The following is a 19,831-nucleotide window of genomic DNA, read 5'->3' as shown; positions in this document are numbered from 1 at the left end:
AAGTAAAGGCACAACAGGAAAACTGGGAGGCAGAATTAAGGAATATGCCACTGAATAAATCTGATGAGCATCTAGTCTCCTGCCCTTGCTTTCACTAATTCATAGGAAGCATGCAAGATGTACAGTGTTTGAGGAATGTTAACATGCTGCTTTGTTTATTTCAAACCGTTTGAGTTCGGAACATTCTGAGAATGAGTTGTCATTCCTTGTTTGGGATGTGGTTCTCATTTTGCATACTCTTACCTGTGCATTTTTAGCAGGGATTGTTTTGCTGTTAATACTGTGTGGATCCAACTCCTATTATGAATGAGGTGTGTGGTGCCAAAGCTGCTTCTACACGATTCTTTGTTTGGCTTTCTCACCTTTGGTTTTCTAAGATTTAAGTCGCTATTCAGTTTTGTTTGCTTTTTTATTGTCGGCTGCTAAAGAAGTGGTTGTTTGTTCTTTGTGCTCTACTGTTGTTGTATTGCTTTTATTGAGTTTCTTGCTGTTACTGGTGCTACTGTTATGAATGTTTTATTGCTGCTTGTTTTTTTATTGATTATTTTTGTATTTTTAATGTATGTTATTTTACCTTATTGTTCTGAGCCACTTTGTGTATCCCATTAGTTTGGGAGGAAAGGCAGGATAGAAATCTTTTAAAATATTTATTTTGATATAAAATAAGTGGCCTTACTAGAGATATTAGTGAAAGAGTACTCATGTTAACTTGTTATAAAGGTGCTTGTTTTTCGAGAGAAAAACCACAACTAGCTTGCCTACTGCCATAGCTTCTGCATCACAAAATTAAATAGAATGTTTTGGTTTTTGACACCATGGAGAAAATATTATTATTATTATTATTATTATTATTATTATTATTATTATTATTATTATTATTAATGATGATGATGATAATATTAACAGTATTTATATACCGCTTTTCAACTAAAAGTTCACAAAGTGGTTTACAGAGAAAAATCAAATAACTAAATGGCTGCCTGTCCCAAAAGGGCTCACAATCTAAAAAGATGCAAATGAATACCAGCAGACAGCCACTAGAACAGACAGTGCTGGGGTGAGGTGAGCCAGTTACTCTCCCCCTGCTAAAAAAAAGGAGCACCCACTTGAAAAAGTGCCTCTTACCCAATAGCAGGGCATATGGGTATGTTATTTGCCAAAGCATATCTATAGCTAATGCTTACAGAGTCAGAGGTGTATTAAAAAAAGCTAATGCTTACAGAGTCAGAGGTGTATTAAAAATTTGCTGGATTCATTTTTCTTTCAGCAGACCTCTGAAGTTTGTGTCCCCACATTACATATGTGATTTTGAGAGGTAGGGGTTGGAGAGGTGTGCTGATTAATTCAGGATTTGAACTTGGGCTTTTCACACCAAAATCCAGCATTGTGAATCTGAACAAAATGTGTGGTACTGTGTCTTGGTCATGGCTGCTTTCCATAAAATTCTTTTCTGCATCAGATTGTGCAGATGTGACTTGTTTCACGTGTCAAACAAGCTTTCTGGATCATGACCAGTAACATTGTTCTGTTTCTATGCTTGTTTACTGGTTTCCTCAATACCTTCATGATAGCTACAGTAAACTGTTCTGTCTGGGTCACTGGTCTGGCTAATAACCTAATCAATTACTATGTTTTTTTAGCAGTCTCCACAAATAACTGGATGGCATGAAAAATTAGAGGATGTCTTTCAGTGGTTTTTTCCCCTTTTAAAGTAAGATTGTCAAAACTTGAGACTTTCTGGGAATGCTTATCTTTTGCCATACTTGCATGCAGTCACACTTCCTTTAAAACATTTTAAAATGAAATGGGTATAAAGAATCCTGATTTGTGTTTCAAATATAAAATTACAAATTTAGGAGCTGTAAGGAATTTTAACTCTGCTTAAAGATCTGGTGATTGTATTTTTTTTGTTTGAGTTTGATTAATACCATGTTAATTTTGCACTGATTCTGGTGGAAAGGTCTGGGGTTGTAACTTGTGCCAGAAACTTGTCACACTAGAGCTCTCTGGAGAACTATACAAAACATTTATGTTGTGAGAATTAGACACAAAAAGCTGTATCTTGGTTTGTTAATAAATGTTAATGACAAAACCCAGCTGGCAAGTCTTAGGAAAGGCGTTCAAATGCTTTGTGGTCATTGCCAAAGAAGTGTTTAAACAGATTTCCATTAATCAAAAACAAACCATATAGTCAAGCTATGAGTTCTAGAATTGTGACGAGCATCCAAGTATTTAGCATAATGCTCTTTTATTCTAATCAGACCCTCCCTACCACTGATGCTTAGCGCAGGTAACAAGCATTTTAAATAAAAGTATGAAAACACTTTAAGCGCAAATACTAAAAGTTTTCATGTTTTAAACAGAACTACTTAAAACATACATCATACAATATCAGCAGTATTTCTGGAAAATGATTGACTTAAAATTTTTGAGATCTTATAACAGAAGAGTTCTAATCAAATTGTTTGGAAAGTTGACTCAGACTGCTGCAACAGCTCAGCAGTGAAAGCTGGCACTGTAGTTATATTGCTGCGGGAATGTAAATGGCACTATTGAGATCTGGAGTTAGGAATACTTTCTAGAATTTTATAAAACTGGGAATAATGATGGGTTTGCATTCTGCTAGACCAGGGGTGTCAAACATAAGGCCCAGGGGCGGGATGCGGCCTGTGGGAGCTTTTTATTCAGCCCTCAGGCTCCCAGCTGCTGAACAGTGCTGAGGTGTTACTGCTGGAAGGGCAGCCCATGTGAAAATTGGACTCTCCCATAAATTCCTTTTTGTTCCAAGAACTGGCATTTTCCCAGGCTGTCCTACTGTCATTAACCTAGACAGTTGCGTAGTTGGTATTATATGTGACAGATAGCCCAGTCCTATATGGGATTTGTGTCACCAGAACTAACATTATGGCAGTGTAAGTCCTTGATGGATGTCACAAAATATGACATGCCATCTGGAATAGCCAGACTGCTGCCACAAGCAGCGGCCTTCCAGCAGCTCTGTCATGTCCCCTGGTGTTGGAAAGTCAGCATGGGGTGGGTGAATGAGAGGAGAGGAGGAGATGGGGTGGAACGACAACTGGAGGGGGTGTTATTAGTGACAGCAGTACTGCCAATATCTTATCTCCCTTCCAGGCCTCTATCTACCTTGTTAGGTCCATTCCAACTCCACATAGACCCATTCCTGCACCAGGATCTTGCCCTCTTGGTAAGGGAACAAATGTTTCCTCCGAGACTGCCTCCTCTCACAGGATGCAGAGCACTCTTCAGTGGCCCAGCTCTTTAGTGGGGGAGGGAAAGGATATGATTACGGCCTTAGAAATAACAATGTTCCTTATAGTTGATGTAAGCAGCAAAGGGGAGTTGGGGGAGAAGAGGGTTTGACAAATAAATAATGCAGTGTTTCTCAAACTTACCTGGGTCACAGCGCCACCGCAGCCTCTACTTCCTGACTCAACTGACCACCACCATCTTGGATCCTGCAGGATATCACAAGGTCCAAAATGGTGGCACCCAGAGGAACAGGCAGGAGGGGCCACTGGTGACATCCTTCAGTGCTCCTATGAGTGTGCTGTGATGCACCTTAGGGCATCACAGCACACTCACAGGAGCACTGAAGGATGTCACCAGTGGCCCCTCTTACATTGGCAACACTTACATTGGGAAACCCTGGTATAGAGTAACAGAATCTTTGCAGGCTAGGGAGTTTCAAGAAAGGCTTAGGCTGAAGTCAGTAGGTGTGTTTGGTCATGCAACTGTAGTCAGTAAGAAATTGAAGCCTACAAACTACAGTTTTCAAAACCACTTTAGTTCTTTAGAGAATAATTATTTTAAGTTTTGCATCTTGAAATTTTATCTCCTATTGCAGTTGCAGAAATTTTCTGTTTTTAAAATGATTAATACAGTTTCACTCTGCAAATTCAATGCAATAATTTTTTTTTATTCCTACTGTTCTCCTGCTATTTGCCCCATATTCTTAAGTACAGGTGTGCCCGCATATCTGCGGGGGTTCCAGGAACCATGGATATAGGATAACGCCTACCCCCCTCATCCACCAGAGCCTAGGGGAACTTTGCTCCCCTTTCCTCTTTTGAGCCCTGCAGAGCTGTAGACATCCATCCGCGGCCTCTACCGGGCTCAGACTGCTCTCAGCAGTTAAAATAACACAACTTCCAGTTTCACAGAGAAACCAGAAGTGATGTTTTTAATGCCTTATAAGGCATTAGGAGGCCCAGGAAAGCCCTCCATGGTCTCTGCTGGAGCAGAGCTTCCCCTTGTCTCCCGAGGGGTCACGTGCGAAGGGAACCCGATCTGTGGATAATTGAATCCACAGATACGCCCCGCCGTACCTAAACAGTTGTTGCTTAGTAATTGTAATAATCTAACTGTAATAAGATAAATCATTTAGTTAACAGCACGCAAATGCCTGCATGTACTTGAAATTATGCACTTAACACACCAGTTTCTAACTTCAGTAGGAATAAAGCTTGTATTATGATTGCTTGACATAACAGGATTCTAACATTTTGTTGTATGAATTCACACATTTCTAATATGCAGCATTGTGCCTTGTGGTGATTGTGAAATTCTCTACTATCCATTAGATGAGAATGACACTCTTTATAAAATCAGACTACTACCTTAGAAGTCAAAATGGATGTGAATATAGATTCCAGTATACCAATTTGACTGTTTTGGCAAAACTTCAAAATCCTAACTAATGCTTGTTAAAGTAAGAAATCCTAAATTGTTGAACTATAGCGTGTTATCATTTCAGCTATAACTTGAAAATACTGTATGTCGCAATTCAGTTTGGATTATTACAAAGGGATCTCTCTGGATTTGGAGAGTTTCTGTAAATACTCAAAGTATGTACATTTGAGATAAGTGGTTATTAGAGCGTTTAAGTCTTGCTGTTTTTGTTCTCTGTGTGGATTTGTTCACAGCAAAACCAGTACATTTGTTTTAAATAAACACAGACTTTATTGGCTGACACTGGCTCTATCTTGTCCAGCCTCCTGCTTATCCTCTCAAAGTAATTAATGTGATTAATTTACGGGTAATTTAGCTAAGGAGAGGATGTAAATCTTTGCTTTAAAAAAACAGTTAGAGGTCCAAGTCTTGGTTTAAAACTGTGTCTTGAAACCATCCAGACCCTCCTACTGACTTGTCAGCTCTGGGTTATTTTCAGAAAACTTTAGTTGAGTTCCTTCGCTTCGGTTATACGTTCTTTCCCACAGACTTGTTTGGTATGTGCAAGTGGGAGAGTGAATAGTGGCCGCTATTTAGCCATTGTTTAGTCTAGTGTATGTATGTTTACATCTTCCCTCTGGATTTATAAGCTGCTATGACAAAATAAAGATTGTTCTCACTTGATTGAAGATCCTCTTAGCTCTAGCACCTGGCAGCATCAAAGATCATCTTGTACTGTAGATTGATTTTATTATATAACTTATTTGTGGTTTACCACTTGTTTAATTTTTTTTGTTTGTTTTTTGCTGTTTTCATACAGCTTGAATGCCCAAATAATAGTTTGCACTATGGTGACTTGCTTATAGGGCTAGCATAAAAGCCTTCCCTCTGTGATGAACTTCTGTGCAACAGAAAAAGTGCAAACTTGGTAGGAAGAGTTTAGAAAGATAAGGAAAGGTGTATGAACAGCAAATATTTCACCACTCTGTTTCTTGCTCTGTAATTTTATTTTGGCTAGTTGGTGTGCCATGTTACTGGAGAGGAAACCATAGGTATATGTCCATGAATAGACAGATAATTTAGAAAACAAGATGTAAAATACAGTTGCACTTCTTTATTTTCCATCTTTTCTGTCTTTTAGTGCAGTTGAACTTTGAGAGATACCTAGCACTGTGGAAACAATTGGCTGTGCCAGGTGACCAATGAAGAACATAAGAAGAGCCCTGCTGGATTGGGCTCAGGGCCCTTCTAGTCCAGCTTCCTATATCTCACAGCAGCTCCCCAGATGCCTCAGTGGCCACAAGATATTTGCATCTCGCTGCCACTCCCTTGCATCTGCTATTCTGTTTACCTCCCGCACCCCCAAACAAAGACACCAGATTGCACTTGGGTTTAACTTTATTAAACACAAGTGACCAATTTTTAACACATGAATCCTACTGAACACACCTTCCCTCACCAGTCTGGGCTAGGTGAAAAAACTGCCACCCACAGCCAATTCAGATGACTAAAAAAAATTCCTACCCAGCCCTCAAAATGAGCAACTAGCTAATCTCAGACAATACTTACCCATCATGGCTTGTAACCTGTGATGGAGTTTTCCTCCAGAAATCTGTCCAATCCCCTTTTAAAAGTATCTGGGCAAGACATCACCAGTCCTGCGGCAAGGTAAATGAAAATCCGGAGTTTAGCCTATAATATTAGGAATTCCAAAGTTTTTTGCTTTTTGTTTCTGATGAGCTGAGTTGGTGCTGTTGGGAGAGGATCCTTTTGCTATATGATTCTTTCTTCTGCTGTGTTCCAAGCAGTTGGAATGAGAGGGTTCTGACTGACAGCTTGTTTTGAAGGATGGCCATGTTCCACTGCTATAGTATTTCTACTGTCTATTCCTCCAAGTGAAATGTTGCCATGCAAGCCCACTCCTGTGTTAACAGTTCTTGGCACTCCTCAGATTTGCAGAAAATGATCATTGTTTCTCATTCACGTATCTGAGTACAGGAGAAACGGCCCTTGGATTATAGCTCTGCAGGAGTGAAAATCCATGTTAACTTATTACTGGTATAGTAGTTAGTAGAAAAAAAAGTAGCTCAATGAATGCATTCCACACCTTTTCTAAATTCCTCTCTGAAGAAGCTAGATAATTATACTAGGAGGCTCATATGACCAGCATGGAACCTCTTGGAAGTGCTAATTTGATATCGATGGCTCTAGGGAACTAAAGCAAGAGATAACCACACATTGACAGGAAATATTTAACAGTCAGGATAATTACATATTAATGGGATCACTGAAATTACTCCCAAAGGATCATTATTCCCAGGACTCTTTGTGTATACAGAAATACTTTTTGTGCCTTTGTAGTTAAAGTAGCCCTGAAGATCAGGTTGTTGAAGGATTATGTTGTTCATGATTTCTTTTATTTGACAAGAAACTTGTGAACCTGGGACTAGCCCAAGACCTTTTGCTGCCCAAGTTTTGAGAATCTAAGGTTTTGTAAAATGTGCCAGAGGATGCCAGATTCCTTAAAAACATTGATACCCCAAGCAAGTCCTTTGGTTGCTTGTATTGGCCAGACCATTCAGTCCCAAGCGAAAACTAATGTGGCTGGGAATATTCAAGATCTTTTGAATGAGGTTTTGTTTGGAGTAAGTTATACAGCTTGCCTGAAGAAGATAGGATATATTTTCCTGAATTAACTGTGTGTGTTTCACTATTTTTATTTAGCCATTAAAACACAAATTGAGCTATATATTCCATTCTAGATTATATGAAACTAAGGTATTTGAAAGATGCTCTTTATGAGGTGACCCACATTTCAGCACCAAACATGGGTAAAGAATTTTTCCCCAACAAAAATGGGACTGAAAAATGGTTCATTCTTTTTATAAACCTCTGATCTAATTATCATAAATCTTGTGCGTTAGAGTTAGTCTGGAGGTTTAGAATGGTTCTCTTACTTCAGTTCTATCAAATACATAAGGGAACTTCTCTTAATAAAAGTTGAAATTATTTGGCTGATTACTTTTGTTGATATAACAAGAATGTTGCACATGCATTGTGTGTTTGTTACCACTAGATGGCTTAGACATTCTTGTTGCATATGGTTTCCATGAAAATTATTTGGGACCTTTTAAGACTCTCTAGCATAGGCAATGCTGTATCTGTTTTGCTGATTGGTGTGTGGAATTTGATTCTTAGACAGAGATTCTTAGACAAAGAAAGCAGGTTTCTAGCTCTCATTATTTTGTAGAAATTGGTCTGCATCCAGACCTTTGGCACAGCAGTGTGCCATCAGTGAAAATTCCTTCTGTAGGTGGAAAGAAAGCTGGACCCCTGCAAGGGATCCTTGTTACAATTGAAACTTATCATTCACAAACAATTTCAGCCAGTGCTACTTCATTCCATCAAAGGATTTTGTTTGGATTTAAAAAAATAAAGAAGTCTGGTGAAACACATTTTTCAACCCATAACCATGCATGCTGTCTCTAGGCTGAAGTATAATGATAAAAAAGCATTAATTAGAAAATTAACCTCATACTTGTATTCCAGGAGTTCCCAACAAGTGCATCACGGTACCTTAGGGCAGCACTTCCCACCTTATGCAGTCTACTTCAGCCATTCAGTTAGTCATAGTAACTTACTACCTTGCCTCCTTATAGGACAAGGCTTATTTGTGCTCTTTCAAAATTGGTAACGTTTTCCTGTTAGCTTATATGTTGTAGTGCATTATTCATTTTGACCTATTTCTGTAGCTTGCACATTACCTGCATATGAATATTGTCCATCTATGGTATTTATATGGTATGCATGGGGTGTGCAAAGGTGCATATGTATGTATATTTCATCAGAATCTGCATTCCAGTATTAAAGACTGCTAGGTAAAGCAAGTGTACATCTGTGTGAGATTAAATGTAAATGACTTGACTTTCTCCTTAGCGCGAACAAGAGAATGCAATGGCCCGCCTTAAAAAGCAGCAACAAGAGCTTGAGCACATGAGGCTTCGGTACCTGGCAGCAGAAGAGAAAGAACTGGGAAAGGCACAGCGGCAAGAGCTTGAGGATATCAGAAATGAACTGAACAGGTACTGTACCATTTGTTGGATTTGTACTTCTGCTGCTGAATAGGTGAAGGTTCAGCTAAGTCAAATTTAATTGGCTGTCAGTCCAGTAAAGGAACACAGCTTTCTGTCCCTTAGGTAATATTTGCCCATTTATAAAATGTAACAATCTTGTATTATAGGAAATCTATGCCAAAGGCCACCAGACCCAGTTTTTTATCTTGACTGTAGCTATATTGCAGCAAATCTTTTTTAACCTTCTTGTTCTAAGCAAACCTGTTTGCTGCATAAAAAGACACATTAATCGCGGTAGTTCTTAAGCCTCTAGTAAGCATAACACTTTATATTTTAAATGACTCAGTACCTTCAATACCTTCTGACTTGGTGTCTTCTGTATGTTTTTTTTTTTTTTAAACAAGTATAATTCTTGCTAAAAATCACTCCAGTACAGAGACACTTGATCAAAGGCATTCTTGGCTTCTGGCAATAGGCTTGTACAGTGAAGCAAGCAGTAAGATTCTTAATATTGGACAATAGTACCCAGAAACAGTACAGTTTGTGTTTAACCTCAGTTAATTTCAGTCAGGATTTGCTCTCAAAACCATGTTCACTGGATGCATGGTGTATCGACTGACATGTTGGATTTTTTTCTTCTTAGATTAAAACAACAAGAAGATAAAAAGCAACCCCAAGATTCCCAAGAGGTTTTCGGGATGCAGCTGCAAAATTCTCATATTCAGCAAGTGAATGAGAGTTTAGATGACTACCTTGCACGTTTAATAGAGGAGAGAGATACTTTGTTAAGAACTGGAGTGTATAACCACGAAGACCACATTGTCGGAGAACTTGATCGCCAAATCAGTGAGGTGCTTGCCAAAAGGAGCAAGTAGCAGAAGTTGCTGAACTGGGTTTTCTCTCTCTCTCTCTCTCTCTCTCTCTTTATTAAGCAAGGGGTCAATGTTTTAAAAAATGATGCATTTAACTGCAGAGGCCCTAATTCCAGAGGACTTTTGGGCATGCTTCGGAGACGAACTTGCAGTATAGCACTCCTGAGGTCTTAGGATAAGAGCAACAAATGATTTTTTAAAAACTGTTTTAAAATGTTTACATATATTTAAATATTTATTTTTTACAGGTGGCTGAATATTTCTACCTCCCCCCCATTGCTGTAGCTTGTTCTGTTCATAGTGCTTTTTAAACTGGTTCAGCATTGTTACATTGTTGTGGTACATAACAACTTTCGTACCTACTTCTGTTTATATATTTGTATTAAATCCGCATTTCAATAAAATTGCACTAGGAAGAAATGGCTTACAATAACTGAAGAGTATTTTTTAAAATGTCTGAGCCTAAAGGTAGAAATGTTGCACCTTGTAACCTTTGGAATAATGTGCATCATAAGTTGTTTTAAAACAAACCACTATAATTGCCATTTGTATGGGTAAATATTTCATATTTTTGTGAATTTTTCAGTATGCATCTTCTTGTGAAATATATAACCTTTCTCATGACAAGGAAATGAGATCCACCAAGCATTGGTACTGTGCCTTACATGCCTTTAAATCAGGCATGCACGGCACACTTGCAGCCCTGAAGGATAGCTTGGTGAAATATGCCACTAACAAACACATACCCACTTTATCAAAACAACTGTTAAACAGTATTAAATCTAGTTAACAGATATTTTACTCTGTCTTGACAGCGTTTTGATATTATATAATGCTTTCTTTATACCAGTATTCTCTTCTATTCCAGCACTTGTGCAAATTGAAATATATGAAGGGATATACATTTTGTGATTGAAAGGCTTTTGCCAGGTACCACTGGTGGGGAAAGGGAAGAACTGATATTATCATGCATATATTTTCTTATGTGATGATTCTACCTTTATATAGAAAAAGGCGTGTGTGCTCTATTCCTTAAATATATTGAACAATCACTCCAGAAAGCTTTTCTGTTTTGTTGTGTTTCTTTAAACTTTAAGAGTGACAAGACATTTTTAATTTTAAGTGACATTCCTGCTAGTGAGTAATACAACACTTTTTGCCAGCCATATCTCAGGAAAAAGGAGGTTAAATGTTGGTAATTTATCAAATTCTTTAATTGTGTGATGGCAATAAATCTGGTTAAATTCTGATTATTCTTCACACCAGATACATTCCCAATTCAGCATGGTAAAAGTGCCCACAGTAGCAGGCCTCACACATGCAGATTCCTTGCATAATCAAGGAATCAGTGCATGTAACAGGCTGTGCAGATTTTTACTGTCTAGATAGTCCACATCTAGTGATTGGGCTCCACACATAGTGGCCAACACAATGTTGGGAACTATGTGCAGGGTATGCAATGCCTAGTGAGAATAGATTGGATGCTTTTTGGGGCAGAAAGGCAGGGTAGTAATGATAAATAAGTGCATACAACACATGTAGTTGCTTTCTGCATTCTGTGGTATGGGCAGGAATATCTTCATCCATTAGTGGTTCCCAACATGAATGTGTGTATGGTTAGTTGCAGATCACACCTTCCTGCACACAGCCTTCTCTGGGATGGAACTATGGGGGGGAGGGGGGTCCGGAATCTGCAGGTCCTGTATCCATTCACTTATCTGCTGATCGGGTCTGCAGCCCCCCCCTTACCACCTACCACCTCTAGAGGCGAGGGGACAGAGCTCCCTTACTTCTGGAGAGTCTTCTGAGCCCATCAGTGGCTGCACACGTCTGCCGTGGCCTCTGTTGGGCTTAAAATGTCTATTACAGGCCAAAAAATGCAACCTGGTTTTGGCCAAAAACTGGAAGTGACTTTTTATGCCTTTAGAGCCCCAAAGGGCTTCCCTGGCCCTCCTAATGCCTTTTTAAAAGCATTAAAAGTCACTTCCAGTTTTTGACCTGTATTTGTCATTCTGAGCCCAGCAGAGACCGCAGGCAGACACTCAGGGAACTCCCACGGATACGTTGGCATGCCTGTACTATGGATATAAGTATCTGTCTTCTACAGTTGAAGGAATATTCAGTAAGCTGCACACACCCTGCTGAGATCTTGTAATTGGCATTGTGTTCATTTTGTTCTTCTTTATCAGTAAAAGAACTATCCATCCTCAGTCCATTTCTCATAGCATATCCCTAATTAAAAATTGTCATGCTAGGGACACATGTTGGCAAGGCTCTTGTCGGTGATGGTACCAAAAGTAAGTTAACTTTGTAGTTTGTGTGGACTAATATGAACAGGCAAAAAATTTGAAGTTTTCACTTGAAATATACATATCAAGGTTAAGCTGATCCAGAGATGTAACGTACAGAATTGTCTTCTTGAAACACCTTTTTTGGTGGGAAGACAGTCATATCTCCCACAATTAACCTTTGCAAGTCAGGTGCAGTGAGGGAAAAACATTTCAGTATCACTTGAAACAAAATGGAATAAAAAGGCAGAGAAATGTAAGTTATGTTTGAAAATCCTCTAGACTTATCAACTGCTTGATTCTGTGTTATGAACCACATACTTTGTATTACTTGTGCCCTTGTGTTTGGTATTTTGTATTTCTTATTCCATGTAAATAACCAAATGCAAATTTGCGAAATTCTTAGATTCTTTCCAAGATCCCCAAAGTGGAAAACTAAGTTTTCTCATAGAGCTATTTCTTTGGAATAACTACTGATTAATCACAAATATCAAGTTTGTGATATCAAATTGTTGTGTGTATATGTGAATTATATTACAAACCAGCATTAACAATTTGCTATCATAGCATGGAAATAATGAGTACTCGGCTTACAAAAACAAAAATTTGTAAATTTTGATTGTGACTACTTAATGTTTTACTGATATGTGATCAGAAAGAAACGTCTATGACATCTGCAAAGTTCTTTTCTGCCTTCAGGAAGAGTTGGTTACATTCTAAGGTGTCAAAATATCTGACCATGTACTGAATTAGCAGTTGCTTTTCAAACACTAGAGGGGGCCTTAGCATTAAATAAAAGCTGTTTAAAAAAAAAATCCAAAGTGGTGGTGGTGTTTTTAACCTTCAGTGAATATGAATTTATATTGAAAGATTTGTACAATTCTGCTTGGTTTTTCTTTTAAAAAAAATAAAATAAATTATGCAAAGCTGTTTTGAGTGTGATTCTTAAAGTATTCAATTCTTTTTTTCCCTGTAAACAAAAAATAGAATGCATTCCAAACCACCTATCATTGTGCATAGCCTAGGTATGTACATTCTGCCACTTGTGAACATCTCCATGTACATACCCACCAAACAAGTACTTGGAGCTTTATGAACAGTTCTAGACATGTGTTATTAAGTGACCCACCTGGTCTATCTTGACAGTGCCAGTCACTGCAGATCTAGGAAGATGGATTGGAGTTGACTTTCCTTGCCAAACAGTAGTTGTCAGTGATTCTGTCAACTGATCATGTCAGCTAATTGTTAGGGAGTATGCACAAGCCTTTTTTTCCAGAAAGTATCACCATATATGCATGATGAAGAGAAATTATTTTATCCAAATTCTAAACACTGTGACTCCCAAAAAATATACATTTATGTAACCCCATCACTCCCAGTCGTACTGATTCTTGGACTGACCAATATAAACTGGTTCTTCCCCTCCCGCTTGCTTCATCGGGAAGGAGGTGAGATACTCTCAGGGAGGTCTACATGGCATTGGAGGGAAAGAGGACAAGGGCAGACTGGTGCAGCCATGACATCCACTGGGTGAACTGGTAATTCATTTGCATAACTTTTATTTTTAGAGCTTCATAACCTTCCAAGCTATGGGTCATGTGACCTGTACTTTGAAAACCCCTGATGTGTGATCATCCTTACCAATTCAAGCTGAATCTTAAACATTGAGTGCAACTGTTGGAAACTTTCTGTTATAGTGGATGGTTTTGACAATTCTGTAGCAGGAACTATAGTAGAGGTGACTTCTAGTATTCACAATAATGTTTTCTTAATTTGTGAGTGTGTTTTAGATTTTAAAAACCCCCATAGGGCCTGTATTAGCTAGACATTGCCCATTTTCTGCAACAGGTCAGCATTAAAAGGAGCAAATGTTTTACTCATCAGTCGCATACACTTTGATTTTTATTTATTATCTTCTCTTAACAGCAAAATTCATGCATGCTCTGAGATGAAATAGACTGCTGTGTATAAACAGAGGCTATATGATCAATATTTTTACAAAGAAATCTCTAAATTTCTTGAAGTGGGAATGGTTAAGAAGAATGTTCTGATAAATAAGATCATTGTTGCCTGTGTATTTGTAATGTATTGGGGGGGGGGGAGGAAGAGATATATGTCAGAATGTTGTTCTGCCTGGGGTTTAATTTCTGTACTCAGGATGGCTGTGTTTTGCTTTTAAAACTATGTTATAGTTCTGTTACAGCTTTCAGTTTATTTGTATGCTGTTTGAATTCAAACTGTCCTTAGAAAAGCGAAAAATAATTCAGGGTTAGAATTTGTGACCGAAGGAAATGAAGCAGAAGGATAATTTTGGTGGATATGAAAGACATGAGATCCCTAGATAGTGGAGCTTGAGTAGATGCCAGCAAGTTGTATGTAGTGATGTTGTCTGTTCTGTGTTCCTTACTTTTCATTGTTGTGCATATTGTTAGCCTTTTAGAACAGTTCCTCTTTGTATGTTAGTCTCCCTTGGAATTGGGGCCAGGCCTTGTTCCATGCTGGATCATACTTTAAAGCAGGGATGGGCCAGCACTTCTGTGGTGGTTTGAATATGGGGCATCTCAGTTCAGACATTCACATCTCCATGTAGTGAAAACCAAAGATTGGAAAGAGCATGTGATCCCCAAATCCATTTTTAATCTTTTTTCCTCAGTAGAGCTCTACAGAGAGAGAGAGAGATGCACCATGTGGATAGGTTTAGTCTCATTAAAATTAGTGAGATTTTATACACTTAAAGGCCCGACTGCCAATCCTAAGCATGTTTGCTCAGAAGTAAGTCCCCTTGAGTTCAATGGGCCTTACTCTTTAGTAAGTGTTTTGCACTGAAAGTTATATTGAAAAAGAATTTTGAAGAATCAATAGAACTGAAATCATGGCTAACTTTTTATACTTCTTTGGCACTTAGTAGGCATTCAGGCATTATAGACACTGAAATACTTAGAACTTGGAATTTTGTGGGAACTTTAATGCTTTGGGTGTTGAAGGAACTACATGAAAGTCTGTGGCCATAACGTTTGTTTCCAGCATGTAATTTGTGTGTAATTTGCTTCAGATTTGACCCCAAATTAGCTATTGACACTAACTGTGAAATGACACACCAAAATTTGGTTGGTAGGGTTAAAACTTCCAATTGTCTAATGAAAATCAGCTGTAGACACTGGGGTATTTTTCATTGGCAGTAACATTCTCAGCCACTTTGGCATTCTTCTTAGGTATATTTTTAGAAAGCTTGGTTTGACACTAGTGTTTTGGCTGTCATCAAGGAATTCAAAGCAATTGAATGATGACCAAGGATGTCAGTCCCTGATCTAATGAGATGGATATTACTGTATCCCATTTGTATAAGCAATCACATTTTCCTTTATTTTGATTTTACTACTGCTATTTCTAAATGATCATGACCTGTCTTCAGTCTTGAATGGGAAGTCCACCCTGCTATTGTTCAACTTTAAAGAAAGAACTGGAGAATGGTGGCAGCTACAGGCTTAGATCTCATTTCATTTGCTTCTCCAGGGGCTTGTATTAGTGTTTTCATTAGAAATGTTTTCACAGATGTTGGCTCTCCAGATATGAATTCTCTATGGTGGAGAGGTGGTCAGGAGTTTGGCATCCAGAACAAAAAAAGAAATCTGCTCTGAAAGCTTAATTTATGGAAAAATAATTTACTGTCTTTATGATGTATAAATGTATAGTTACTCTATAGAGGCTTTGAGATAGAGTAATTGAATTCCAACGAATATAGAAAAGTTTTCTATTAGTCTTTTAAAAAGAAATGTGTCATTCATCATGATAAAGGTTTAAAAAAGCACCTATAAATAACACATTTGGAAAAGTTGTGCTCACTAATTTATATATAAATATTTTCTTTTCATTTGAAATACCTATAGTTATACAGCCATATTTTTAAGAGTATGCAATGTTTTGACCCGTGTCCCATCAATGTGGTGTTTAGACATTTGTCAAGCATTTGAGTTTGGGGGTATATTTTTATGTGGAGGGTCTTCACTGTGGTGAACTTGCACTTACATTAATTCATAATCAAAATATAGGAAATGTATCAAATGTTTTTATTTGAAGCTTATTAAAATAGTGATGTCATTCCAGACTAATGTGTGCTGTCAAAAAAAAAAAAATCAGCACTGGTAAGAATGCTTGGGTTGAAACACACCAAGTCAAAGGATTTAGACCATTTTCCCAATTTTCTTTGCACTTCAATGTTCTTGTAACACTGGTGGTAGAAGTCTAATTTACATTGCTCTTGTTTTGTTTCTAGGATTATTCCCATTTTCTATTCAGAAAGAAAAATCCATTAATTTCACAGTGTAGAGAAGTTATATGCTATAGTTTATGTACTTGTGCCATTTGACTGGCATGAAGATGTCTTCAGTTTGCAGAAGATGGCAAAAACTGCTGAGACTTGATACAAGGCTGGATGATTAGCTAGTTGAGCTGCACTCATCATTTGAATTCTGGAGCAGGTGTAGATGAATTCTGGCATAGTGAGAGTCAGTATGGTGTAGTGGTTAAATCAACTTAGGGCGCACTTTCCTAACCCACTTTCCAGCACGGACATAGGAGTATGCAACTTCAAGGTAAGGGAACAAACATTGCCTTACGTTGAGGAGGCCCTCATGACTGCCCCCCAACTGCAGGATGCAGCACATACCCAACTGGCACAGCTATGTCAGTGCTGGGAAGTTGGTTAGGATTGCGCCCTTAGACCAAGAAGATGGGGTCAAATCCCTCCTTAGTCATGAAGCTTACTGTGTGACTGAGACATAGTGACTAGTCCAGGGGTGTCAAACTCATTTCATACTGAGGGCCGAATAGCATTCATGATACTGAGGGCTGGAGGTGATGTCATTACACAGGAAGTGATATCATTAAACAGGCCAAAACCAGAACTATGTACTCTGTTCTCGTGCAGGAACTCATTAGCTGCTAATGACAGGAGAGAAAATACACAAATATTTCAAGATTCAGGAGAGCCCAATTATCATGTGGGCCACCCTTTCAGCAGTGTCACCTCAGCATTGCTCAGCAGCTGACAGCCGGAGGGCCAGATGAAAAGCTTCTGAGGGCCTCATCCAGCCCCCGGGCTTTATGTTTGACCCCCCCTGGACTAGTTCAACTTAATTACTTCACAGGATGGTTGTAAGGATAAAAGAAGGGAGTGATGTCCACCCCATTGACCTTTATGGAGGAAGGAAAAAAATAAATATGAAATAAACCTTGACAATTCTGCTGAAAACACCCAATTTGCTACAAACTTACGGTGTTTGCTTGTTCTGAAGGCAGATGATACAGCAACTTTGCTGAAGCTATGCACGTCTAGGTCTGCTCAGTGCCCTGAGGGGAGACTGCTGAAGAATTCCACGTATACTGTCACTTTCCACATGAGAAGAAGAAAGAAGGCACATAATACAATGCATGAAATAAACACATTTATAACTAGTACGATGCACATATAAACATAGGAAACTGGTCATTCATAACATCTAGTTGGCAGTGAGGGAAAACCTTGACACTTTATGTACCAATCAGGAAAGTGGTAAAATTCTCACCGCATGACCAGGTGCCTACTATATTTCCATATGGTGCCTTTTAAAAGTTTTCTTTCTCAAAAAACAAAGAGCCTTTTGGCACTTTAACTATTCTTCCATTTACTTCAGCACAAATTTCAATGGACACATGCATGAAGGGCAATCCTCAGGAGGCACATTTTGTGAGTAAAGGTAATGGGTGCATGCATATGCGTTCACACACAGAGGTATGAAGAAAAATGGAAAGAGCAGAGTGAATTAGCCAGGAGAAATGACACTTGGCTGATTTTGCAACAATTAACATTCTGCAAGGAAAGCACAGTGACAATTCACAATGAGTGATAATGACATGATTGGAATGCTAATTCAATTAACTCTTGACTGTGATAGGAAACCCTAGTTGCAATTCAGACTCCCCTCCCCCACAATGGTGCTAAGTGCCATACATTCTAATTCAACTTTTCCCCATTTTTATCTCTCTTTGAAGTATTTCTGTTGTAGAATTGTCATTGTAAAATCTGCAGCAGAATGATTTTCTATATTAAAATGGTTCTGACTAGCTTCTGAATATTACCATTCCTGCTGTCAATTCTGTATGTGTTTTTTCTTTGGCATCAGGACCGAAATGTTTGTCCCATGCAGAAAGCAGGATGGCAATATTGAGCAGATAGTAGCATATATCACTGTGGAGATAGGCAAGGGAATGAGCCCCTAATAGTGTAGCTGATATTATTGGGTTATTATTATACTATAAATAAATAAATGCTGCTCTTCCACCTCTTAAACATTAATCGTTTCATTTAAAATATACATTGGAATGCTTGAATGTTGTGCTGTTCAACTTTCATGAAGCCTGTTTTTTTGGGTGGGGGGAGAGTGGACCTCTTTTGCGTTATTGTCCCTCTGTTGTTTCAGTCTTTGCCTCTTTGGGTTTATAACCACAGTTCTCTTTCTTGGGTCAATTTTCATCTTGATCAGTTCCATTCATTTTCAGTATAACTCGTGCAGGAGAATCTGTTTACAGATGTTGCCTCTGCCCTCCTCTTCTCCCACACAAGACATTTTAACAAGTTTAATTCCCATTGTAAGGCTGTAAATTATCTAAATGCGCCTGGAAGTTAGCATAAACACTCCAAAGTTCTACTGGTCCAGAGAGGAAAATAAGCATGACAGAGAAAGTAATCTTCTATAGTTTTGCTACAGGAATGTAAATCAATATCCTGTGCTGATCGTGCAAAAAAAATAAAATAAAATCCAACTATATTTTCTTCCAACACATCAAATAATTCCTGACATATTTGTGAGGGGAAAAAGATATCTGCTTCTGATCTCTGAGGCACACCAAATGGTTTGTTTGGTTTTTGTAACGGGTGAAAAAGGAGGAAGAATGAAGTACAGTAGCTGCATGTTTACATTAGGCCTCAACAAAAGCCATTGGTTCTGAAATAATGTTGATCATTTAGCAGGAAACTTTTCTTCTTGGTTTCTATAGCAGCATTCTGTATCAAAATGCAAAGAACCTACACATTGTAAACCTAATGAACCATAAGGTGGAAGATGGAGGTCTTGGAATAAATAGTGTGGGAGAGAAAGTGCAGGAAATGGGTACAGGTTTTTTCACTCAAATTATTTTCATGGCAGTATTGCTGTAGCCTCATAACATCTAGCCATTTCTCATTTTTACAAAGTGTTTGTTGCTTAATAACAAACATAGTGTTTGTTGCTTTTTAGCTGAGAACCCTGTGTGTGTGTGTATGTATGCATGCATGCCCACCCGCCCTTTGGGTTGCTTGTGAGATTTTCAGCAAACATCTTACATGTTCCAAGGAGGGAATCAAGGGGGTTGAGGGTGCTTTCCCAAAAGAAGGTGTGCTTTGTCAGGCAGCTCACAAGAGTAGTGTGGTTCAGCAAGTGCTGGAGCAGTGGCTTTTCAATTGCACTCAGAGAGGGGAGGTGGGGAAGAAGGAAAAGAGGCTGGAAAGGAAGAGAATGGTCATTGCCATTGTATTATCATAACCCGTAAGAGCTTAAACCAAACATCTTAAGTGGTTTTTACAAAATAGCAGTGATAATTCAGAGAACCTGCTTTTAATACAGAGAACCTGCTTTAATACAGTATGAAAACACTTAAGCTGGCCTTAAGCAATCCCCTAAAGGTGCATTACTGGAAAAGATTTTCCCTAAGAGAAGTTGGTAGGTTGTTTAATTTTATCAGCTGAAATAGTAAAGCGGTGCCTGAATAAACATGAAAAATATGTTTAATGAAAATTTTATTTAAAAATGTTTCTCAGGTCTTTATTTTACCTGTTTCGATTTTTGTTTGTTACTGAAATATATGTTATAGGAAATGCAGGCTGCTGTTATAG

General features: G+C 38.4%; 1 protein-coding gene across 3 annotated transcripts in view; it reads left to right on the top strand.

Annotated features, from left to right (window-relative positions):
- Positions 1–12,798, top strand: part of CEP120 (centrosomal protein 120) — a 40,692-nt gene extending 27,894 nt beyond the window's left edge. The window contains exons 19-20 of one of the 3 annotated variants that reach the window (XM_066616738.1): positions 8,626–8,771; positions 9,406–12,798. In XM_066616738.1, the coding sequence (XP_066472835.1) occupies positions 8,626–8,771; positions 9,406–9,637 (378 nt within the window). In that variant the 3' untranslated portion in view covers positions 9,638–12,798. Of the gene's footprint in view, positions 1–1,640; positions 1,712–8,625; positions 8,772–9,405 lie in introns of those variants that run through there. The other 2 variants (XM_066616740.1, XM_066616739.1) reach the window with 2 other exon arrangements.
- Positions 12,799–19,831: the final 7,033 nt, after the last annotated feature.

The sequence above is a fragment of the Tiliqua scincoides genome, chromosome 2 (genome assembly GCF_035046505.1).
Source record: "Tiliqua scincoides isolate rTilSci1 chromosome 2, rTilSci1.hap2, whole genome shotgun sequence".
NCBI classification, from domain to species: Eukaryota; Metazoa; Chordata; class Lepidosauria; order Squamata; family Scincidae; genus Tiliqua; species Tiliqua scincoides.
The sequence above is the reverse complement of the archived record's forward strand: the minus strand, read 5'-3'. Positions and strand labels throughout refer to the sequence as shown.